Source organism: Gavialis gangeticus, unplaced genomic scaffold (assembly GCF_001723915.1).
Source record: "Gavialis gangeticus isolate Ggan-Ray unplaced genomic scaffold, GavGan_comp1, whole genome shotgun sequence".
In the NCBI taxonomy this organism is placed as follows: Eukaryota; Metazoa; Chordata; order Crocodylia; family Gavialidae; genus Gavialis; species Gavialis gangeticus.
In genome coordinates this window covers 64,440,498-64,461,689 of record NW_017729031.1, presented here as the reverse complement: position 1 = coordinate 64,461,689, position 21,192 = coordinate 64,440,498, and the positions used below count along the sequence as shown (strand labels likewise).

The window sequence follows — 21,192 nt, the reverse complement described above, 5'->3', positions numbered from 1 at the left end:
CAGTTGATCGCCAAGCTGGGGGAGCGCGGGGGCGGGGGTCCCCCGGATGCTGTCAGGCGGAACTGGAAGTGAACCAGAAATATTTCTAGTCCACTTTCAGGTTCGCCGCCAAGCATACAGGCTCTCCTCTCCCCACCCCCACTGTCCTGTGGGACGCTCCATCTACCCCACCATCACAGTGTTCATAAGCTGTGCTTGGTACCTCGAAGTATGTAGAAAAAATATTTAAAGCTATGTCTATGGCTGAATCACTGATTCGCTGAATCAGCATCAAATCTTCAGATTTGGATTCAGCCAAATCATATATTTCATAGACATTAGGGGCTGGAAGGGACCTCATGAGATCATGGGGTCCAGCCCTCCCCACCATACATGGGAAGCGAACTGGGATCAAGTGACCCCAGCAAGAAATAAATCCACCTGTTTTTTGAAGGAGTCCAGAGTAGGTGCTTGCACTTCTCGGGGGAGTTTGTTTCAGATCCTTGACACATGCACCATAAATAACTTTCTTCTTTTATCCAGTCTAAATCAGCCTTCCTGGAGTTTATGGCTGTTAGACCTTGTTATCCCTTGGGGAGCTCTGATGAGCAGATGTTCTCTGAGGTCCTGATGTACCCCTCTTATGAAGTTGTAGGCTGCCACCAAGTCCCCCGAGCCTTCTCTTCTGCAAACTGAAGAGTCCCAGGTCCCTCAGCCTCTCCTCATATGGTCTTTGAATTGGGACAGTGATCCAAATCAACGAATTGCATCACTGCCCCCCGAATCGGGCTGAATCCGAATTGAATATGGCCTGCTTCACACACCCCTAATTAATATTTACAAGATACCCAGAGAACAAATAGGTAGCCAGAAGTCATCATGGCAGCAATGCTAAAGATTATCATCTGTGTTATGTGGAAATGGATGCATGTTTGCAGATGTTTTCCATGTTTTCCAAACAGAATGCTGGAAATCTTATGGTTAATACCAGCATTTTTTAACATCTTTGTATTTTATCCAGAAAAACTGATGTTAATACTAAATAGGTAGGGGGGAGATTTTTTTTCCACACTAAGGCCATGATTGTTTGTTCTAGAAGATCGCTAGACTCTCAAATTATAAAGCAGAAATAGAATCATATAATCAATTTCTCTGAAGAGGAACTGGCAGACATTACTACAATTTACTTTTTTTCATATGCCTGTAACTGAAATGAACATGTGGTTCTTCCAGGTTTTTTGCAATGCCATCACTAAGATATACAACTAACGATTGTTTAAAGATCTTTACCTGAAGTTTATGGTTGTTTAGGCTGAGTAAAGCTTCTACTTAATCTACAAAGAAGAGCTGAATAATTTAGGCACTACCTGGACAGAAGTGACTGCAAATTGTCATCTTTAGGCTGATCTTTCAACAGAGAACTCTTGTGTAATAAAGGGAAAATTGTCATAAAATAAGTTTATCTTCTAAATGTTGTTACAAACTGTAATTTGCTTTAGCACTGGTGGCACAGAAATCTTGAATCTGAATTCATCTCCTTTAATATGGGCTTTGTCACCCCCTCTATCCTGGGTTGCTTTTTTCATGTCTGCTATCTTTTGAAATCTCATAAAGAAGACTCTTTAAATACAATTCAGTAGCGAGATTCCATTGGTCAGTCTTATTTACATGTTCCTGCAGTTGTCCCGTGACCCAAATGCCATAGCAGCAGTTCTTGATATATGCCCCAGTTCTTTCCATTTTCTTTTTTGGATAACTTTAGAGATAAGGAAAAATAACTCATATTCTTTCTGCTATCTTTCAAAAATTATATTGTATAGTTTTACTGTCATTTACATTTTAATCACTATATTTCGAAGTTTAACCAGAACTGAACTGAAGGCAGAATACATTATAATCTCTTTAAAGAATAAAATGTATTTACTGAGAAGTTCTACTGTTCAGCATGCAGAGTTTTATGTATGCACTGAGAAAGCACATGGCAAAACAATTAAAATTTATTCCAATAAAGACTGAAATTCCATCCACCACAGCCAATAACAACATTATACTGGCTCAAAACCAAGGAATGCCAAGTTTTGACTTGTGTATTCGAGAACTAATTTAGCATCCCAAATCCCAAAGGAATTTCTCTCTCCTTCCTACTTTCTCTCCCCTCCCTTTCTTTTTCCTCCTCACTGAAGATGCCAAGTATAAAATCTTAATAAAAATCAAAAGAATAGAATACATAAAAATGAGGTACTGAAAATGTTCTTAAAAATATATTCAGATGGACAAGAGACTGCTGCATGAACCTATGTTTACTTGTATCAGCATCTTGCCCACTCTAAAACTTAGGTTCCTGCTCCTCGTTGTCATAAGATTGCAGCTACCTCTGCTTTGTAGCCACTTGCTCAACTTTTTGCTGCCAACCACCGTCTTACAGCCCTGTCCCAGTTTCTGTACTTGTCAGACCAGAACAAGGCTGGGTTATGCAGCAATGGTGATGTTAGGTGGGTTGCAGAGATGTGAGGAAATTTGCAATACTCAAACTCCAAGTAGTATAAAGACAGGCAGGAAGTAATCTCTTGGAAAAAAGATGTTGTCAGTAGAAATCCCTCAATATGAGGGTGATCTCTATAATGGCTTATGGATAAGTCTTGTGGTGATTTAAAAGTCCAATCCTTAAGCCTCAGATGCTTCCACAGAAGTTGCAGGTCTTTCCACAGGGGAGAGTAGGCTGCAGGCTGAGATTTCTCTCCTTTTCTGCACGCCCTTCTCTGCTTTGAGGCCAAGATGTCATACTTCAAAATAGGCTGCTTCTTGGTTGAGGTTGTGGCACCATTGGAGTCAGTTGGCAGCCAGCTCCTCCCAACTCTTGGTGTTGGTATCAGGTTTTTTTGTTTGTTTGTTTGTTTGTTTGTTTTTGGTTTTTTGTTGAGGTATGCTTTCAGTGTATCCTTGTAACATTTGAGATCTCAGGTCATTACTAATCAGGAGTAGAGTACTTGTTTTGGGAGTCGACAGTCAGGAATCCACACGCAATGTTCAGTCCAGAGAAGTTGGAGAACAGAGCAGGGGTGATGACATATCCTTGCTTGACCCTACTTGTCAGATGAGCCCTAACAATAATAGGGTAGAGGAGATACCAGTGGTTAGAGCGGGGTGGTCTTATATTTTTCATTCTGTCTGAAGATGGTGTTTGTGATCACAAAACTGCTCCATGCATTTATTGGCATTGGCTTTCCCTACTCCTTCCTTCCCAATGGTGCCACTCCAGAGTTATTGGTCATGTCTAACTCTGGTGCTAAAGTCACCCAAGAGAATGAACTTGTCCTCCCTGTGAGTATTACTCACAACATGGTCAAGGTTGGGGTAGAACTGTTCTTTGACATTGTCATCACCATCAAGCACTGGAGTGTATGCACTGATGATGATGGTGTACTGGTAATAAGACATTGATTAATACTCATGGGAGCTCCATAAGTTGACTGATGAGCTGATTCTTGATGGAGAGGGAGACACTGTGAATGCCTCTGTCCTGGGCTGGTTTCTTCTTCCAGAAAAAGATTTAGCTTCTACCCACTATCCTCAGCTGATCCTCAATTTATCATTTTGTCTCCATCAGAGCTGCAGTGTCAAAGTTGTATCTAACTAGTTCTCTGGATATGATAGCAGTTCTCTTTGTCATTTGTTGTCTTGGTTATCCATCAAGGTGCAAACATTCCGTGTTGCAAAAATCGTTGTTGTCTTATGACGTTTTCAACCCCAGAGAGAGTGATCCCACTGGACATGATTATCCAGCCAGGAGAAGATAAGACAGCTTAGATTTATGACACCTTTTCTAGCTGATTTCTCCTCTGGGGTGAGCAGAGGGGATCCTTAAATCCTGAATGGGATTACTCAGTCGTGGTAGCCACTGGTCCATCACTTCAGAGCTTCTGGAAGATGATACTGGAGAGCACATTGATTCCCGTGGTAGAACCCTGTGCGTGACTGTTTAAAGTGAAGAAGCTGTTGTGAGGAAACAGCAATAACATGATCCTGACAAGCTGGAGATCTGGGACCAGTGGTAAGGGAGAACCCTGGACGACAGGAGACCTCCATCTTGTTACAGTCTTCTTCCATCTTTACAGCTATTGAGATCCTGACATCTTCTGCCTGATCTGCCACTGAGGTCTTGGGGCTTTGTCATGGTTTGTCTGGAACCTCCCCTCAAGTCTGTTCACAATGGATGACCCTGCTAGGAGTGTGAGACTCTAGGGGACATAGCTCTGAGGATCATTGGGACACACAAGCTTCTCTACCACCACTAGGTCTCAGTCTATGGAGAGGTATGACATCAAAAGATACGTTTTCAGCAAAACTGTGATTAGAGTGACCCTGCAAGGTGCTCAACACAGGTTGACAAGAAACCGCTGGGAGAATATACCATCCTTTTCTGCTTGGGCTTTATATGTGTACCATTCCATTACTTTGGCCTGACAGAGCTGCTTGCAAGTTTCTGTGACCCAATGAGCTATGTTGGTGGGAGTTCTAGTCCTGGCTGGACTGCTTGATGGATAAGGAGATGGGGGACAAAAATCTCCCAGCCCTCCAGGTTTGGGGGTTGGGTGTGAGGCTTCAAGTTTCCCACAAATAATCATCTATGGTTTTCAAATGCATCATTCTTTCTCTTTGACTTAGATTAGTAATTAACTGTATTCTTTCTCCTTATCTGTGATTTAAGAAGCTGCTAGAAGTTTTGTTCAGAATGCATACTCTTAGAACTTCTATTCTCAAAGATGATTGATTTTGTTTCTCCTTAGTTTCTCCTGTGCAGCTAGACACAATCAAGTTTCATAGACACATAGCTCCCTTTTTTCAGTCTGTTTCTGTACTTAAAGGCTTTCTGACGCTATGTAGTTATTTGGTGGCATTCATTGTGTCTGCTTTGCTTACCTGAGAAAATTCTTACTGTTGCTGACCCTAAGAATTGGCTTTGGCTGATGATCTATGGCAGCGGTTCTCAACCTTGTTAGATTTAAGGCACCCCTCATTACACTCGAGGCACTTCTCAGATAATGCCAGCTCTTAGTTTCACTCATTTTTTGACTACAGAAAAATAATAGAACAATTCTTCTCCAGCGAACTCATAAAAACCACAGTGTAATGATCACCAGGTCCAATAAACACAGGTATACAATGAATTAGAAGAACAATGCCAGTGGCATACCAATGGGGGGGCAGGGAGGGGCCATGCCCCTGGGCTCCGGTTTGGGGGGGTGCTAGCTGGCCCCCCTGGGGGGTACTCAGTCCCCTGGAGGCACTTCTGGTTTCACGACCAGCATTTCTGGGCTTGGCAATTGGGTGCCCCCCCCACACTTGGCAATTAGCCACTGAGGGGGGGGGGAGGCACAAATGGAAGTATTGGCCCCTGGGCGCTGAAGACCCATGGTATACCACGGAAACAATGAATTTTAATCTGTGGATCATACCATGTCTGCAGACCCTTTGTTTGTATCTGACTGGTTAGCTATTTAACTGAGTGGCCAAGTCCTAATGACTAACTTGACAAGCTTTAGTTCATCCTCCCCCATCACCATTTTGAAGCACGGGGTTGCTGATATGTGAGACATGGGAGGCTACTGGAGCTTGGTAATTACCACATTCCAGCAGACTCGATTAATTGATTCTGCTCCAATGGCCTGTAATTGCAGTGCATTGGAGCAGCCTCCATTCTTATGTACAGGCACCCTCTGGGTTTATCATGTGAATCATGTTTGCTAACCTACCAGTGCTAACACTCCTTGGCATTCCATGGCATCCTTGGAAGGATCTCAAGACACGGTAGAGCTGTGGTACCCCAGTTGAGAATCACTGATGTAAGGGCATAAATTGGCTTTATTGGTATGTATTCCACTTCTAAAAAGGACTGAACTACAAATAAATAAAAATTTCTCCAGTATCTAACTGCCTATGTAGTCTGCTAAAGGTTGTATTAAGAAAGATTGATTTCATTACTAATTTTCGGTATCGAGTCATGTTCCATACCTCAGTCTACCCTTCTTGCCCAAAGATATTCATGGGAACTTTTTCTTTAAGGATATAGCATACAATGACAGGCTGTGTCCCAAAGAACCCTTGAAAAACACAAGGAAACCTGGGAGGTATGCTCTGAAAAGGTCAGGCTGAAAGGGACAGGCTTGCAGAATACCAGACCCATGCATACAAGGCAGCAACACACATAGTGAGAGGTTGTGGAGATTTACAGATAGCCAATTTCACAGATTTTTCTGATACAACTTCAAGAATTTGTTTGGAATACAAATTTGAGACAAAAAGCAAATATTAAGGACTGTGAAACTCCATGAACTGGAGTCACAGTGCTCTCATATAAGCTGGATGGTCTTAGTAGGGAAATTAATTTTCTATATGATTTTGACAGCCTCTGCACTCTTGTGTGTATATATATTTGGAAACAGAAAAAGGAAGAGAGTGAGATTTAAAACTAATTTATAAGTACCCATATTTATGAAAGGTGAAGAAGAAAATCAGGTCTTAAAGACATTTACATTTGCACAGAACGTTACCACATGTACTACAGTATAACCAGGAATTAGTTTGCCAACTTTTCTATACTGAGCCTGAATGAGTCTCAGTTATCTCTGGTACTGCCTCGTTCTACAAACTCAGAGAAGTCATTAGGTTAAGTTTCAGAGCATTTTTTTTCCAGTTGCTGATATCAACACAAATAAATACATTCAAATTGTCCTACACATTTATCTATGTAGAGTGCAGTCAGTTCAATGTAGACACAGCATGGTTGTTTGTTGGAAAAACAGCATGATGGATTTTGTTGATGAATATGGGTATGCCCTTTGGAAAATATGGGTAACTATAATTTATCTTGTAAAATATTATTGACCTTCAATTTGAGATGGTAAGTACTATATTTTGAGAACATGCTGTACTTGATGCATTTTTGCACTTATAATTTTTATTCTTTGTGTAGTGGTCCAGCACAAAGTCCATTATATCACTTAAGCCCTACATTAAGACTGTTCCAAGTTGTCATCCAGTTGCATGATCACATATGGGCTAGTCCAGTAATTATCAATCAGGGTGCTGTGGCACCTTTGGGACCCTTGAGATCCTTCAAGGGTGCTGCAGAATGTCACACAATATTAGCACTGTTAGGTGTACAAACACGAATCTCAAGATAAAACCAGATGGAAACTCCTAGTGTCAACAGGATTTCTCCGTTATAATTCTGTAGTTAAAAAAGAGCAGAAGCTGAGAGCTACCATTTTCTACAGGGTACCTTGAGTCTAAAGGTTGAGAACCACTGGTTTAGGCAGAAGGACTGTTTAAGAACAGCCTGGAGCACCACACTATAGGTAAAATTTATAAATGCACAGGTACATCAGGTATTTTTGAAGCAGGTCAGAGGAGAAGTTGTGGATCTTAACTAGTGGTCTCACCACAGCTGGCATGAAGTGGCTATGACTGCTACTCAAGCTTACGGGGAGTCCAGCAAGACAGACCCATATTGTGACTGTGAATTGGGGAAGATGAATTTCACTTCCTCACCTTCTCCATTTATCACTTGCAGAAAATTAAAATAAAACCTCAGGCTTTATACAGGTGAAGTGAATTTTATGCCCTGTGCACATGGCATATCCATGCATATATGTTATTAATAGAAGCCCAGGTTATAATTGATTTTCTAGTCTAAAAAGAATTTTTAGCTTACTAAAGATTGTATGACATACTTGAATTACTTTAGACATTTACTAAATAGAATCAGTAGTGTCAAAGTACTATAGCAAAAGGTGAAATTATATTTTGTTAATAAAACACATAAGATGTAGTATTATTTTAGGTATTCTAGAGAATAAGTACATATTTTTAATTTAATTCTCATATTTTTCTATTTCTTTTAGTGAGTGAACAAGAGAGAGGGTAACCTTTCAAGCCTGTAATCCCATGGATGTTAAACATAAACTATGACATTTAATGGATTTAAACCCCAAATGTCAAACTTAGATGCCTAGAGTTAAGTACCTACATCCAAGTTTTTAAACCTAATGGACAGAATTGGTTAGAGGTTTTCTTTCCCTCTTTAGGAAGGTTAGATTTTTCAGCAAGAAATATAAAAGTAAAGCTTTTCAATTATAAGCTTTAGATGAAAAGTGAAAAATTTAATTTAGGCATGCCCCTGTGGTACCTCCCATCCTCTTTATCCTCGATTGGTTGGTCTCTGGCTATACAACATCTCCTGTGATACACCATGGTCCCCTCTACTGATGAGATACAATATTGCATTCTTGGAGTCTCTAGATGTGGTGAATTATGGGCGATGTAGCCCACTTAGGAACTTGGCCCACAGAAAAAAATAGGGACATGAGGCATGACAGATTGCAGCAGTTTTTCCAAATCTAGATTTTTATTTTGAACACTCTTTTCCTTTTGGTAGGAAAAATCAGAATATGAATGCTCTTTTGGGCATTTTTCCTTTCTAAATGGTTTGGAGATTATAGAAGCAAATTACTCCCATTCTATCAGGATTATCTAATATGAATTCCCCATAACATTGTGACCATGCCCCAAGAAGAGACTGTTGGAAAAGTAGCCAAGGCAGTAGAAAGAGCTGGGTAGTGATATAACATGGGTCATATAACTGACCCAAATGCCCTGTCATTTCTGGGGAGGTGGGTAGGCCTCTTCTTCCCAGTTGAATAACCTGAAGAAAACCACAGAACAAACTACAGTTTTGTAGTCCCCTAATGCAGAGTAAGCAATAAGAAAATTAGCTGGCTCTTTAGTTGAGTGAGGGTAGGGTGTCTTTCCCTTCAAGACTGGAACAGAAAGACAGTAAGCTTCTCAGACGCATACAAATTCTTTTTTATTAAATGAGCAACTAAAATGTTGAAGAGAAGAAATTAAAATAGGGTAAGTATTGTAACTACATTTCCAGGACATGTACAAAAAAGGGGACAAAATCCTGGGAAAGAGCTACATAAAATAAGATTTATGTGGCATTAAGGCAAATGCAGGAACAATATTTGGAGTGTGATCATATGCAGTCACTTGGATTAAAAATAGAATTACATTTTAAAAGTACTTGGATGTTTAGTTCTTGTTATTGGAGAAACTCAGGTTTTGTGAATGGCAAACGGTAACATTATTTTCATCCACAGTGTCATCAATAATTGAAAATTAATTGGGGAATAAAGAAGTGAGATGTTGTTTGCATGAATTTCTTTCAGGGGTTGAGAATTCAATAAGGGATCCCTAAAGCATCCACATATAAGTGTATTTTCACCATTCTAACTACAACCAGCTTGATTAATCTGAGGCAATGGAAGTCGGGAAAGAATAACCTGTAAAAGAGTTTTTGAGAGGCATTGTAATAGTTGCTTCAAACAAAAGCATTCCTGTTGTGGTAGAAAATTAAATTACCTTGTTTATCTACTTGATATTTATATGCAAAGACTTAAAAACATGTTGAAAAACATATATACCGGTGGTGCCCAACATTTTCAGCCTGTGGACTGGATGAGTGTTCCCAGGTCTATCTGTGGGCCAGATCCCACTTGTGGGCCCAATCCAGTGTGTGGTCCTGACCCATCTGCAGCCTGATTCAGCCACATGGGAAGGGCCTGCCAGGAGCCCAATCTTGTGCAGCTACATTAGACCCCAGCTGGCACCCCACATCTACATTAGCCATGGTTGGATGATTTCCATGTGGCTGCATTAGCCCTGGCCATTTCCATTCAGCTGGCTTGGGCTCTAGCCAGGCCGTTTCCACTTGTCTGGATTGGGCAATGACTCTGTCCAGCCATGTGGAAATAGAGCCTGACCCCTCTGCATGGGGAGCCCTGGCTGAAGCAGATCTGGTCAAATGGGGCTTGGAAATTTGGTGGTGGCAGAGTGGTGGTAGTGTTACTTACAACCACTTTCCCACTGCCAAATTTCTAGACCCATGGGGAGACTTGTGGGCTGGATCACATGGTTCTGTAGACCAAATTTGGGCCACAGCTTGGGGGTTGAGCACCCCTGATATATGAACAACATGGAAGTCTTCTTTATAAATGAGAGCTTTAGTTAATCTAGCTAATCTTTGTGAAAAGCCCCTCACTGGAGAAACTAGCATAATGTTTTAAGTGATACAACACCTATTAATAGTTTTGGAGAGGTGGGGAGGGGCACAACTATAACTGAACAACATTTAACAATTTTAAACAAACCAAGAAAAAACAAAATTGTTTTTAGAAACATTTGTTTATATTTTCCATTATACTTTTCTTTGTCAGAATTTTCCCAGCTCTCTCAACTGATTTATTCAATGAATGTCATACAACTGCTGGAAGGGAGAGTAGAGCCTCTAAAAGGAAAGTCATATTTGATCTACTTCAGTGGTTTTCAGATGGTGTTCTGCAAAACCCTGGGGTCATTAGAGGCTCTGCAAAAAGATTAGGTGTAATGGCAGAACAGCTCCATTTCCAGGCTGGGTCACCTGGCTGTGTGTTAGCTCAAGCAGCCTGTGGAGCCAGAGACGGGTTCAACAACAGACAGAAGTGACATGAAAGAGTTCTGTGACTTTAGGAAGTTTGAAAGTCACTGATCTACTCCTTACTGGGGCCTTCCACTGGCCTCATAGATTTCATCATTTGGGATGACCCAGAAGATCTATTCCTTATGTCCAGCTGCAGCTTGTCTCACTGGAACGATAAAAAACTATGCAACTCCACACACAGATCCTCAAGGTATTTTTTTCAAAATAGGGATACATAAAAGATACCACATTTACCCAAATCCAAAATGAATCTGAATCTAAGATGCTGTCCCAGTAATTAGATTCTATACATGGAACACTGATAACTTTATTATAATTTTCCATTTATAGAATCTAATTATTGAAGGGTTGCCTTAAGTTCATCCCCCAACCACTTCAGCAGGGAAAGCAGTGCCTGGGTTAGGCAATGGGTCAGGCTGTGTGTGTGGGGGCGGGGCAGGGGTAGGTAATGGGGAGGCCTGGTAATGGGGCTTCAGAGGTGGCTGTGGGGGGAGGGAGGCAGGTTGCAGGTGCAGCTGTGGTCCCAACTCTGGGCCAGTGCCAGAAATGCAGCAGGCACCTTGCCTCTCCCACCACCTAGTACTCAAATCCAAAGACAAGGGGCTTTTTTCCATGTTAAATAGTGGGGGGGGGGGGCTTGTCTTCAATTTGAGTAAATGTGGTAATGTTCTCTTGGTATGTGGGTTCAACTGCAGTATGAGGAAAACCTTAAGTGAGAGAAAAATAATTAGAGACCTCTGGCTATACATTTAGATGGCTGTAACTGACCAGGATCTGAATAGGTGCTTGTTTTTCTCCTTACAAGATAAATTAGCATCCTAAATTAAATCAAGCCATTTTAAAAAAAAGAACTTGTCATAGCAGGTAAATCAGTTGCTTATTGTTTCCAGGCCAAACCATATCCAGCATTGATTGCTTCTCTCTTCTGTAAAATAAGAAATATCATAGAATCATAGGAAATTAGGGTTGGAAGGGACCTCAGGAGGTCACATCTAGTCCAACCCCCTGCTCAAAGCAGGACCATCCCCACCTAGATTATCCCAGCCAAAGCTTTGTCTAGCCAGGTCTTAAAAACCTCCAACGACGGAGACTTCACAACTTATCTGGGTAACCTGTTCCAATGCTTTACTACCCTCCTAGTGAGAAAGTGTTTTCTAATATCTAACCTAAATTCTAGGATAGATTTTTAAAAGGCATTAATGGTAGCTAGGTGTCCAATTATCATTGAAAACCAGTGGAAAAAAAATCAACATTTGACTGTCATTTTTTTCTTTTAATGTATCCCCTTAAGAACTGGTGTAGGAAGTGATCCTCATTGAGGGATAGATGATAGATCTAAGGGATATCTTTCAAGGAAACATTAAATAAAAGTTTAATTCATGGTCTATTGAGGTAGCATACATCTACATTACTTGTCTGTCTTTCTAGCTAGCTGAGATCCACTAAGTTGCTCAGATACCACTTTAATAGGAACAGTATAAAAACCCACTGACTATGATGTCTGTTTTTTTATGGAATTTTTGTAAACTCCATCATAGATACTGGTATCAAGCAATGCATTCTTAACATAAACTCTTTACAAGCTGAGATGCATCTCAGCATGACTTATCCTGATGTTTGATTATGCTCTATTTACAGCATCTCTCAGATTTAATTTGGTTTTGGTGGTGTTGCATAACTAATCATACATCATAAATCTCTAGTTTTACACACCTCAGAAAAGCTTATGATCTTCTCTATAATCTCTGTACAATAGCACTTACTCCAATTTAACTCTATTACCTTCAGCTGAGTTCTTTCTGATCCATTTTGGTGTAATCTCAAAGTCAGATTTCATCATTGTATGTTCCCCGAGCTTGAATCTCTATTGCAGTTTTTGGTGTAAACAATAGAAGTGCACTAATGGAGCCATGTGAATTCAGTCACTTTTATTTTCTTACCTCATACAGGGCTGGTCTGTTTTGAGTAGTTATGGTTCCACCAGCTGTAAACACCATATTCTGCTTCAGCCAACTGTAGGTTATTAGGTTATGAATGCCAAAAATTATGAGCAGTGCTTTAATTTGCATAGTTATATCCACACATCATGCAGAGTGAATAAAAGCCAGATTGTAAAACAGTTACAATCTCTTGAAGTAGAGCCAGCCTCACAGACCAGATCTATCTGTCTTCATTAATTTGTATAAAGTTCTTTTACCAGAACAAACTTTCTGAAGGTACTCACATGGGAATGCTGAAACAGCTGCACAACTTTTATTTTGAAGAAAAAAAAGTTGAGCCTCAGAACAGTGTTTTTAAAGAGAGAGAGAGAGAGAGAGAGAGAGAGAAAGAGAGAGAGAGTGAGTGACTCTGCATTTAAGACTTTGACCAGCATGTGTAAGAAGTGTTCTCATGGCTGGAATAATCTAACACATTTTTACCTGGGTAACACTTGGCAAAGTTTCACATTTTCCTTGTACAGTTGAAAGGAATCCAGTACAATTCCCTGCTTCGATCAACTTGACTCCAGTGCTTTTGTACAGCCTGTGTGGTTTGGTAGTTGCACAGACGTGCCTGTCGTATGTGGCCTCTATGGCCCTTTTTTGTTCAACTGTCAGAGAGAGGGAGGGAAGCTTCCCCCAGCACCAAAATATCATTCTGTGTGCTCTCTACGGCACAGTAGCAAAGAACAAGTTTCCAGATTACTCCCAGGGCTTTTTGGAGTTATTTGCAGGAAGAAGTCATTTTCCCCCCTTTAAATGGATGATTGTGTTACAATCAAGAAAAAGCATCTCCAAAGACCTATCTTTAGGTAAGTGATGCTATTCTTACTTTGAACTGAAATGTTCTGGACTTTCCTCTTACATCCTTATTTATTAACTTAAGTTTTGTATATCAAAGCAAAACAAACCAAAAAAAAAGTTCAACAGAATGAGAGAATGAGTCTAAAGTTTAACTTTGTGTTACAAAAGCATCTAATATGCTACTAGAACTCGCAATAGTTTTCTTCCGCTAATACTGAGACTTTCTGGAAGTTTTTGTTTTTTACATGTCATCAACTTTTTCTGCAGTTTTGTGTTCCATTTTGTTCTTAGAAAAAAAGGCACTTGAGAAATTGTTTTTCCTAAGGTGGTTCAGTCTTTCAATACATTATGGAATTATAACACCCTTTAAATTCAGAATATTGATCTTGGTTGTTTTAGCTGATTATGCCGGAGCAGCAGGATTTTAATGCTTGAAACAATACACCTTTCAGAGTGAAGTAACTTGCTTGTAGGGATTTTCAGCCAAGTGCTACATGTGACTGTGCTATAGCTTGCCCATAGGAATTATTATTATGCTCTGACAGGAGTTGATCATGTTTAGTGAAGTAGAACTCATTAGACTGTATGTGAAGCTGTTGTTTATTGCTTTTATGTATATTTTAATCTACACAATATGAATTTATTTTCTGATTTTAAAAAATTAACATCAATTTTAAAAGTTCTTTTACTTAAAGAGCTGGCTAATTTCATACTTTATTCCTCATAGCCCCCCATTTCTCTCTGACCTGCCTGGGTTTAGAACCATCAGTAGTCAACTTGTATGGGAAGAACACTTTTCTACCACTATGAGAGAGGATTCAATGACTGTAAAAGTAAATAAACCTACAATAGTTTATGCTTTTGTTTATAGCTAGTGACACCCTAAACAAATATGTAATTTTTCATAGCAGGATATGTTGGCATCAAAAAGGTATTGTAGCTACAATGTTGGCAAGACAAATAAATATAAGGTAATAGATGGTCCCAGTGTGTATTAAGGGCTTGTAATTTATCGGAGGTCCTTATTGATGTCATAAACTACATGGGTAGTGTAATGATTGTTATCTGTGCTTCAAGACAAATTCTGACAGGCACTTATACCAGGACTTTCACTTGTTATTTCTGAATATAGAAAATATTAAAATTATGTTATAGAAAGACAATCATAATATTCTAAGTCACTAAATATTAAACAGCAAGAGTATCAGCTCAAAGCTTGAATGTCCTGAATCTTGTGGACTTGCTATGCAATGGTCATCATTAATTAAGCTGTATACTTTGCATTTAATTTTATTAGTGGTGGAGACAAATATTTTTAATATACAGTGCTTTTGGCTGATGATTAAAACATGTGCAATATGTACTTAAACTCACACCTTTTCACTCCGAGAAATAGCTTTGGGTGAATATATCTCTGTTCACACATCTATAATTATTTTGAAGAATCATAGTAATTCCCCAACAAACCGACAGTTTTTAGCCATATTTTTTGCTCTCTTTTGGAGTCATTATAGTCATGAGTGAATGAGTATGTACTCACTGGTATGTCCACAGCTCTGCTGTGATGTTTTTAATTGCTGCCAGAGCTCAAAGATGATGAAGGTAAGTCAGTGCTGCAGAGTTTAGAGCAGCCTCTCTATGGAATTTCTAAAGTGTCTCTTCTGGGAATAAATTTTAAACCAATAGAGTGCTAGAAGGTTCAGCATTTCTACACAAACCCATTTCCTCAAATAATTTCTGAATGTAGAGCAGTGAACTGCTCTTGCTGGCAACTTGAGCTAAGAACTAGAAAACCCTAACATGGAAAGCACCCTAAGATTTCATACTGTTGCAAGGAGTTATTCTGGCACTGCAACTATATTTAAACTACAGTAAATATTTAAGAAGCATTTCCAAGGTCAAGACCAGTGTAATATTTTAGGCAATTCAAACAGGAACAAAATCTCCTTACACTATAAAGATCCTATCATGTGTGGTAAACACAGATGGTATCATAACACATTAAGTAACTACTTTTTATTGTTTTCTTCAAAAATTTTGGGATCTAGTCTCTTCTAAAACTGAGTACATGGACAGCAGAACTGTGGCGATTTAGACCACAGTAATTTTCACAGTATCATTTTCTGAATGGACAGAATATAGGTTTGTATTAGGTACAAAATATAAAGTCAAGTTGCCTAATTCTTTGTTCAAAGACATTTTACCTGAGAAAGCAAATGGAATGTTGACATGTCATCCACATTCATAAAAAACCCCAAAACTTTCCTAAAGCTCTAGCTAGAGTATTTTACTTAGTTGTTACTATTCATAGATTATTAATATATTAATATGCATTGCATATTGTATCAACATGCCTTTATTAACATAATATACTAATTAATTACAAAATAAATATCTTATTTATTTACTTATAGTATTTTAGTACTTTAAAAATAAGTGCTTTATCTACTTATTTTTTCCAGCCCTATGTACATAAATATTCAAAATGTAGACTCCTTTTTTGATGCTATGATGATCTTTATAGGCACATATGAAATTCTATTTTTTCTTGTTAGTACTGCAAAGTTATATTCAGAATGGATCTGCAATTACATTAGCATTAGATAGAACTGAAGAAAGCAGTTCAGGGGAGAAAAAAGAACCAAACTGAATATTTGCCTCAGGCAACCTTTACTTACTAATCCCTTAGAATTATACATAATATTCTGAAGAGGAAAATAGGTAAGAATTGTGTAAATTATTATTGTATTATTATAATACAGTAAAAACTTGATGGTGATTATTAGTGTTGCTACTTATGATTATGTTTATTTAGGCCTGAACATAAACAGTAAATAGACATTTCATTTTCAGTCACACACCTGTGTAATTCCTTATTGCAGACAGAAGTGGAAATACCAAATTCCTAAGAGAAAGGCTTGTGATATTTATGGCCCAGCTAGTTTTGGAAAGTTATCAGAAATTTAACTCTCTTAGGTACTTATATAAGACGACTACTCTTTCATGCTTCACAAAGTGTTCAAAAGTTTTCAGTCTTTTACAAAGCAAATCGCTAAATATTTTGAGACTTAGAAATCCCTTAAAATTAAAGTAATGGTCTGTTAAACATGACAATGTAATTTAAATAATACAGCTCATAATTTAGGTATTCATTAGTTAATTTTAATTATCATTTTAATTACTAAGGATATTCAGAGCTTGAAGGTAATAATTTCCCACAAATTTGAATGGGTACATTTAGGATTTTTCGCCTCCTAAAACTGGACTTCCAAATCTGAGACTGGAAGGATCACAAGATCTTAGGACATTGTAATTCTTTGTTATATCCACCTTGACTGAAAACAATACTGCAATACTTTCAAGAAAACCCTGTTCCTGTGAGATTTCCCAAACAAAGCAGTATGGATAATAAATAAGAAATTGCATTTGATAGCACTTTGCCAGGGATTCCTGAATCTTAAAAACACTGATGCTTCAAAATTCTCTTTTCTGCCCAGCTATCCCACATCTCAATGATGGAAGCTGACACTATTCCAATAATAGATGGGGAAAATGAGACACATGGTGTGGGCAAACATATCACTGAATTATTTTAAGGGTGTCATTGATTAAAAACTGGTTTACAATTGTCTCTAGTCAGAGGTGTCCACAAGTATACTGCAAAGGGTTCCAAGCAGAATCATGTCATGTTTTAGGCACTGCAGTGCCATCAAACCACCATCAGGGGGTGGTAGTAAGTACCCACCCCAATTGCAATTTTCTGCTTCCTTTTTTCACTAACAATTAAGTCAATGAAGAAACATTCCTGCACTTTATTAAAATTTGTGTGATGGTACCTGACTGGGAGTGTCTAGGTGCGTGTGTAAGCTGGGAGCTGCCTGGACTCCAGTTCTGGGTTCCCAGGAGGTTGATGCTCTGGAGCTGTAAGTGCTTTTGTGGCTTTTAGAGAGCACTTTCCTTCAGGCCACTCATTAATTTTCTTCAGATCCCAGGAACCGACCAAGGTTTGATGCATTCCAGGATGATTTGGGGGTGGAGGGGTGGCCTGCCAGGACTCCTCCCTCTCTGTGCATGGGGTCTCAGAGGCAGCTCTCTGCCACTTTTAGACCTGTCCAGTTTCCTTCCGTTGGTGCCAGTTGACCAGGGCTCTGCACATCCAAGGCTTATTTGGGGTGAATGGTAGGAGTGGAGGGAGTGGCCAGGTGAGGTGGGGCTTTCTGCTTTTGTGTGCCTGGGGACTGGGGGTTCAGAAAAGAGCTCTCTACTCCTTTTGAAGAGTCCATTTTCTTCCATTGGTAGCAGCCAAGTCCTTTGGCAGGCCCCCAGATGCCTCAGCCACCTCCCAGCCCAAATAAGCCTGGGGGCATGGAATTGTGGTCAGTTGCCACCAACAGAAGAAAACTGACCAGCTCTTAAAAGTAGCAGAGAGCTGCCCCCCAGAGCCCCTAGCCCAGGACAATGCTCTCAAATGCAGGCAATAGAGGTTTGGGGCAGTAGAGTTCTAGCTGCATACCAGAGCAGCCATTTGCCATGCAGGAGTTGGAGGGGGTGGAGAGCAGTGCAGTGTGGGATGCCTGGAGGACTAGCCAGGCACTCCTCACAGAAAGCTTGGTGTCCACACATAACACTGAACTTGTTCAGTGGAGAACTGGTTCAAAATAATACTCAATTTTCCAATTATACTTTTGAAACAGTTCAGGAGGTTTAAACTGTTCTAAACTGGCTTGTATATCTGGACGTGCGTGGTTTAAACAACATTTAAATTAGTAAGTGTTATGTCCACCTGTACCCACCAGGAGACTTGGTGGCTTGTCCGATGTCACAGAAAAAGTCTATGCAAGATGTAGGAAAAGAACCCATGTTTCCTGATATCAAATCCAGTATGCTTACTAATCCCTTTCCCTATATTTGATTCTCTAAGGCAACAGAATATAATGCAATATTGGCTGATATTGACTAGATGGATAACAACATGATCCATCAGCTGCAGGGTTCGAAGATTCATCAGCTGTTTCTTAAGTATGGCAAAAAGTGTTAGAGTAGCAGCAAATGGTGTAAAACTATTTTTCAACAGAAAGATGGACTACTAGTTACAGTAACAATACAAACTCATAAAGATTTCACAGGGAAGGTGGCTTTAAAAAGGTTGTAAATCATTTTTACAAACGCCTGATATTGGAACTCTCCACCACCAGTGTTAAATGGAAGGATATTTAACTGGTTCAATTGCATGCATCTCTGCATTTATTTCCATGTAGTTTAGCTAGATGATGTCATCTGAGTTATGCCATCTACCTCAAAGAATCTTGTGTAAAGACCCTGCAAAGGCTGGCAGGAGTCCAGTACTCATTAAAGGGGAGATTATGAAAGGTCCCAGTAGGATTTACATGCCTAGCTCCGCCAGAATGTGGGCACCTAACTGCCCTCTGTACTCTGGTTGTGATGCCTTTTTTTTTTTTCTGGATGGAAACTCAGAGAAAAACCAACTCAAAGCTATTTCTTGTTATTTTTATGACAAATACAGCATGCAGGACCACTCCTGGAAGTGGGAGCTCTATTGCGCTCTCTGTGGTTGGTATATGACTTTGGACAGAAGAATTTTTCAGAGAGCTCTGTTAATAAGATGATAGGGGGCCAGTATGCTAGAAGTGGACTAAGGGAGGCATTTTCCAGCTATAAATATGGATCCAGTAATGTCCTTTTTGTGATTTCTGCAGATAGGATTACCTTCTTGTAACCTTGCATATGCTTCTGTTCATTATAAATGATACACTGCGTAAGCAAATTCATGTGAGTAGGAACTATCCAGAGTCTCTGTGCAACTAATTTCTTTTCTACTGAAAATGTGACTTATCCCAAAGTCCCCAAAGCTTGCTACTTTGGTCTGCTGCCAAAAGAGCAAAAGTACAGTTGGTGTCAGAGGATCATTACTGTGCAGAACCTGCCCTGCACAGGCAGAAGCTATTCAGACAAGATTTTTACACTTGCAGTGTCTGTTGTTTATTTTAATAATGAGGCACACTGAAGTGACTATTTCTGCAGCATTTAGCTTTTAAAAAGCATTTATCAGAATAAGATAAGAACAACACATATCAGTAGTTTTGTATTATTTAACTACTGTATAATATAGTGATGGCATATTTTGTGAATTCTAATTTTCTGGCAAATTCTCTTTTTTCATCTAAAGAAAAACGTAACTAAAATTTAATTTCTAGCAGATAAATCCCTTTCCTTTTAAACCAGCTATAGATTACCCTTACATGTCTCTTTTTCCTTGAAGCTCAAAATATTCAACTGTTTTACTATTGACAAATGAAAATGCTCATTTACTACATCTGTTCTATTTGTGGTTTGCTTGTTCTGTAGCTCACTGTGGCTCAAGTTGTGAGCCTTAGAGCGAGGGAGAATGGTGGAATTGTTGACTGAGTGAAGTGAGGACCTATGCTAAATGTGATGCCATTTCTCATTTTTTTCTGTATTGACACATTGTAACAATTTTTTAACACTGCATCTGGTGTTCCAAACATTCTGGCATTGCTTTAGAAATCAAAGTGCAGAACCCTATTGATTGTGGTAAAATGCAGAAAACCAGAAATGGGAAATGGGAGACGTGCACAGCCTCAGACATCAGATTGGCACAACCAGTAGTTTTAGGAAGTCCATAATTGTCTAGAAATCAAAGACAATTTGTTGATGTCAGAAGATTAACAGCTTTTTCATTACATCTCCCTATCTCAGGTCTGCTTGTTGTCCCGAATGGATTATAAAATATTAACACCCTGAATGATATATCTCTCAGATGAAAAGAAATAATTTAGCTAATTATTTTAGGCGATGACCTGGTAAGGGGCCTCCAGACTCTTGACCACCTGGGTGATAGCAGTCATTGCTTGCTGGAAATCACCATCCAACACAGGGTGTCAAGGGCCTGCAGCAAGGAGGTATCCCTAGACTTCAAGAGGGCCAACTTCAATGAGTTGAAGAGATTAGTGGGAGAGGTACTGGGATTCGAGAACAGGGGAACTCAGTGCCCAAGATGAGTGGTTGTTCCTTAAGGAGATGATACTCAGGGCCCAAGGGGTGACCATCCCAACAAGAAGCAAGGGGGGCAGGAGTGCCCAAAAGCCCCCCTGGCTCACCAAGGGTGTCCAGGAATGCCTGATTGCCAAAAAGGCGGTGTACAACTGGTGGAAGGGGGATGCTACCTCCTCTACTCAGGCCCATAGGGGGGCTGTCAGGAAAGCTAAGGGGGACATAGAGCTAGGACTAGCGTCCAAGATCAAAGATAATAAAAAGTACTTTTTCAAATATATAGGGAGGATGAAGAAAGCACCGGAAAATGTGGGGTCCCTGCCAGATTCTCTGGACAATCTGGTGGTTGCACCAGAGGAGAAAGCAGACCTCTTTAACCAATTCTTCACCTCCGTTTTCTTGTGCAGGGACCAGAATTTACCCACCGTGATGCAAGACAAACTCGAGGGGAATGTCTCCAGATCTCAGGTTGGGGAAGACCAGTTTAGAGAGCTTCTGGAGGGGCTGGACATGTTCAAATCAGCAGGTTCAGATGCTATCCACCCCAGGGTGTTGAGGGAGCTAGCAGGGGTTATTGCAGGGCTTTTGCCATGGCTTTACGAGTGCTCATGGTGCTAGGGCCAGGTGCCAGACGATTGAAAGATAGCCAACATGGTCCCCATCTTTAAAAAAGGGAGGAGGGAGGACCCGGGCAACTATAGGCCCATCAGTCTTACCTCAATCCTAGGGAAATTCTTTGAGAAGATCATCAAGGAGCACATCTGCGATGGGCCAGCTTCAGGGATGATGCTCAAGGGCAACCAGCATGGTTTCATTTGGGGCAGGTCATGTCAGACCAACCTGATTGCCTTTTATGAT

General features: G+C 39.9%; 1 protein-coding gene and 1 long non-coding RNA gene across 6 annotated transcripts in view; one reads left to right on the top strand and one right to left on the bottom strand.

Moving 5' to 3' along the window:
* The window catches only part of PDE1A (phosphodiesterase 1A), a 480,938-nt gene that overhangs the window by 152,031 nt on the left and 307,715 nt on the right, over nucleotides 1–21,192 (top strand). The window contains exon 1 of one of the 5 annotated variants that reach the window (XM_019523053.1): nucleotides 12,868–13,310. The exons of the other annotated variants lie outside the window; for them this stretch is intronic. Coding sequence (XP_019378598.1) covers nucleotides 13,258–13,310 — 53 coding nt within the window. The 5' untranslated portion in view covers nucleotides 12,868–13,257. Of the gene's footprint in view, nucleotides 1–12,867; nucleotides 13,311–21,192 lie in introns of those variants that run through there. 5 annotated transcript variants of the gene reach the window in all.
* Nucleotides 10,206–12,805, bottom strand: LOC109301819. Its single transcript, XR_002098637.1, has 2 exons — nucleotides 12,460–12,805; nucleotides 10,206–10,664 (listed from the first exon to the last, which is right to left on the bottom strand). It is a non-coding gene; the product is annotated as an uncharacterized LOC109301819 (long non-coding RNA).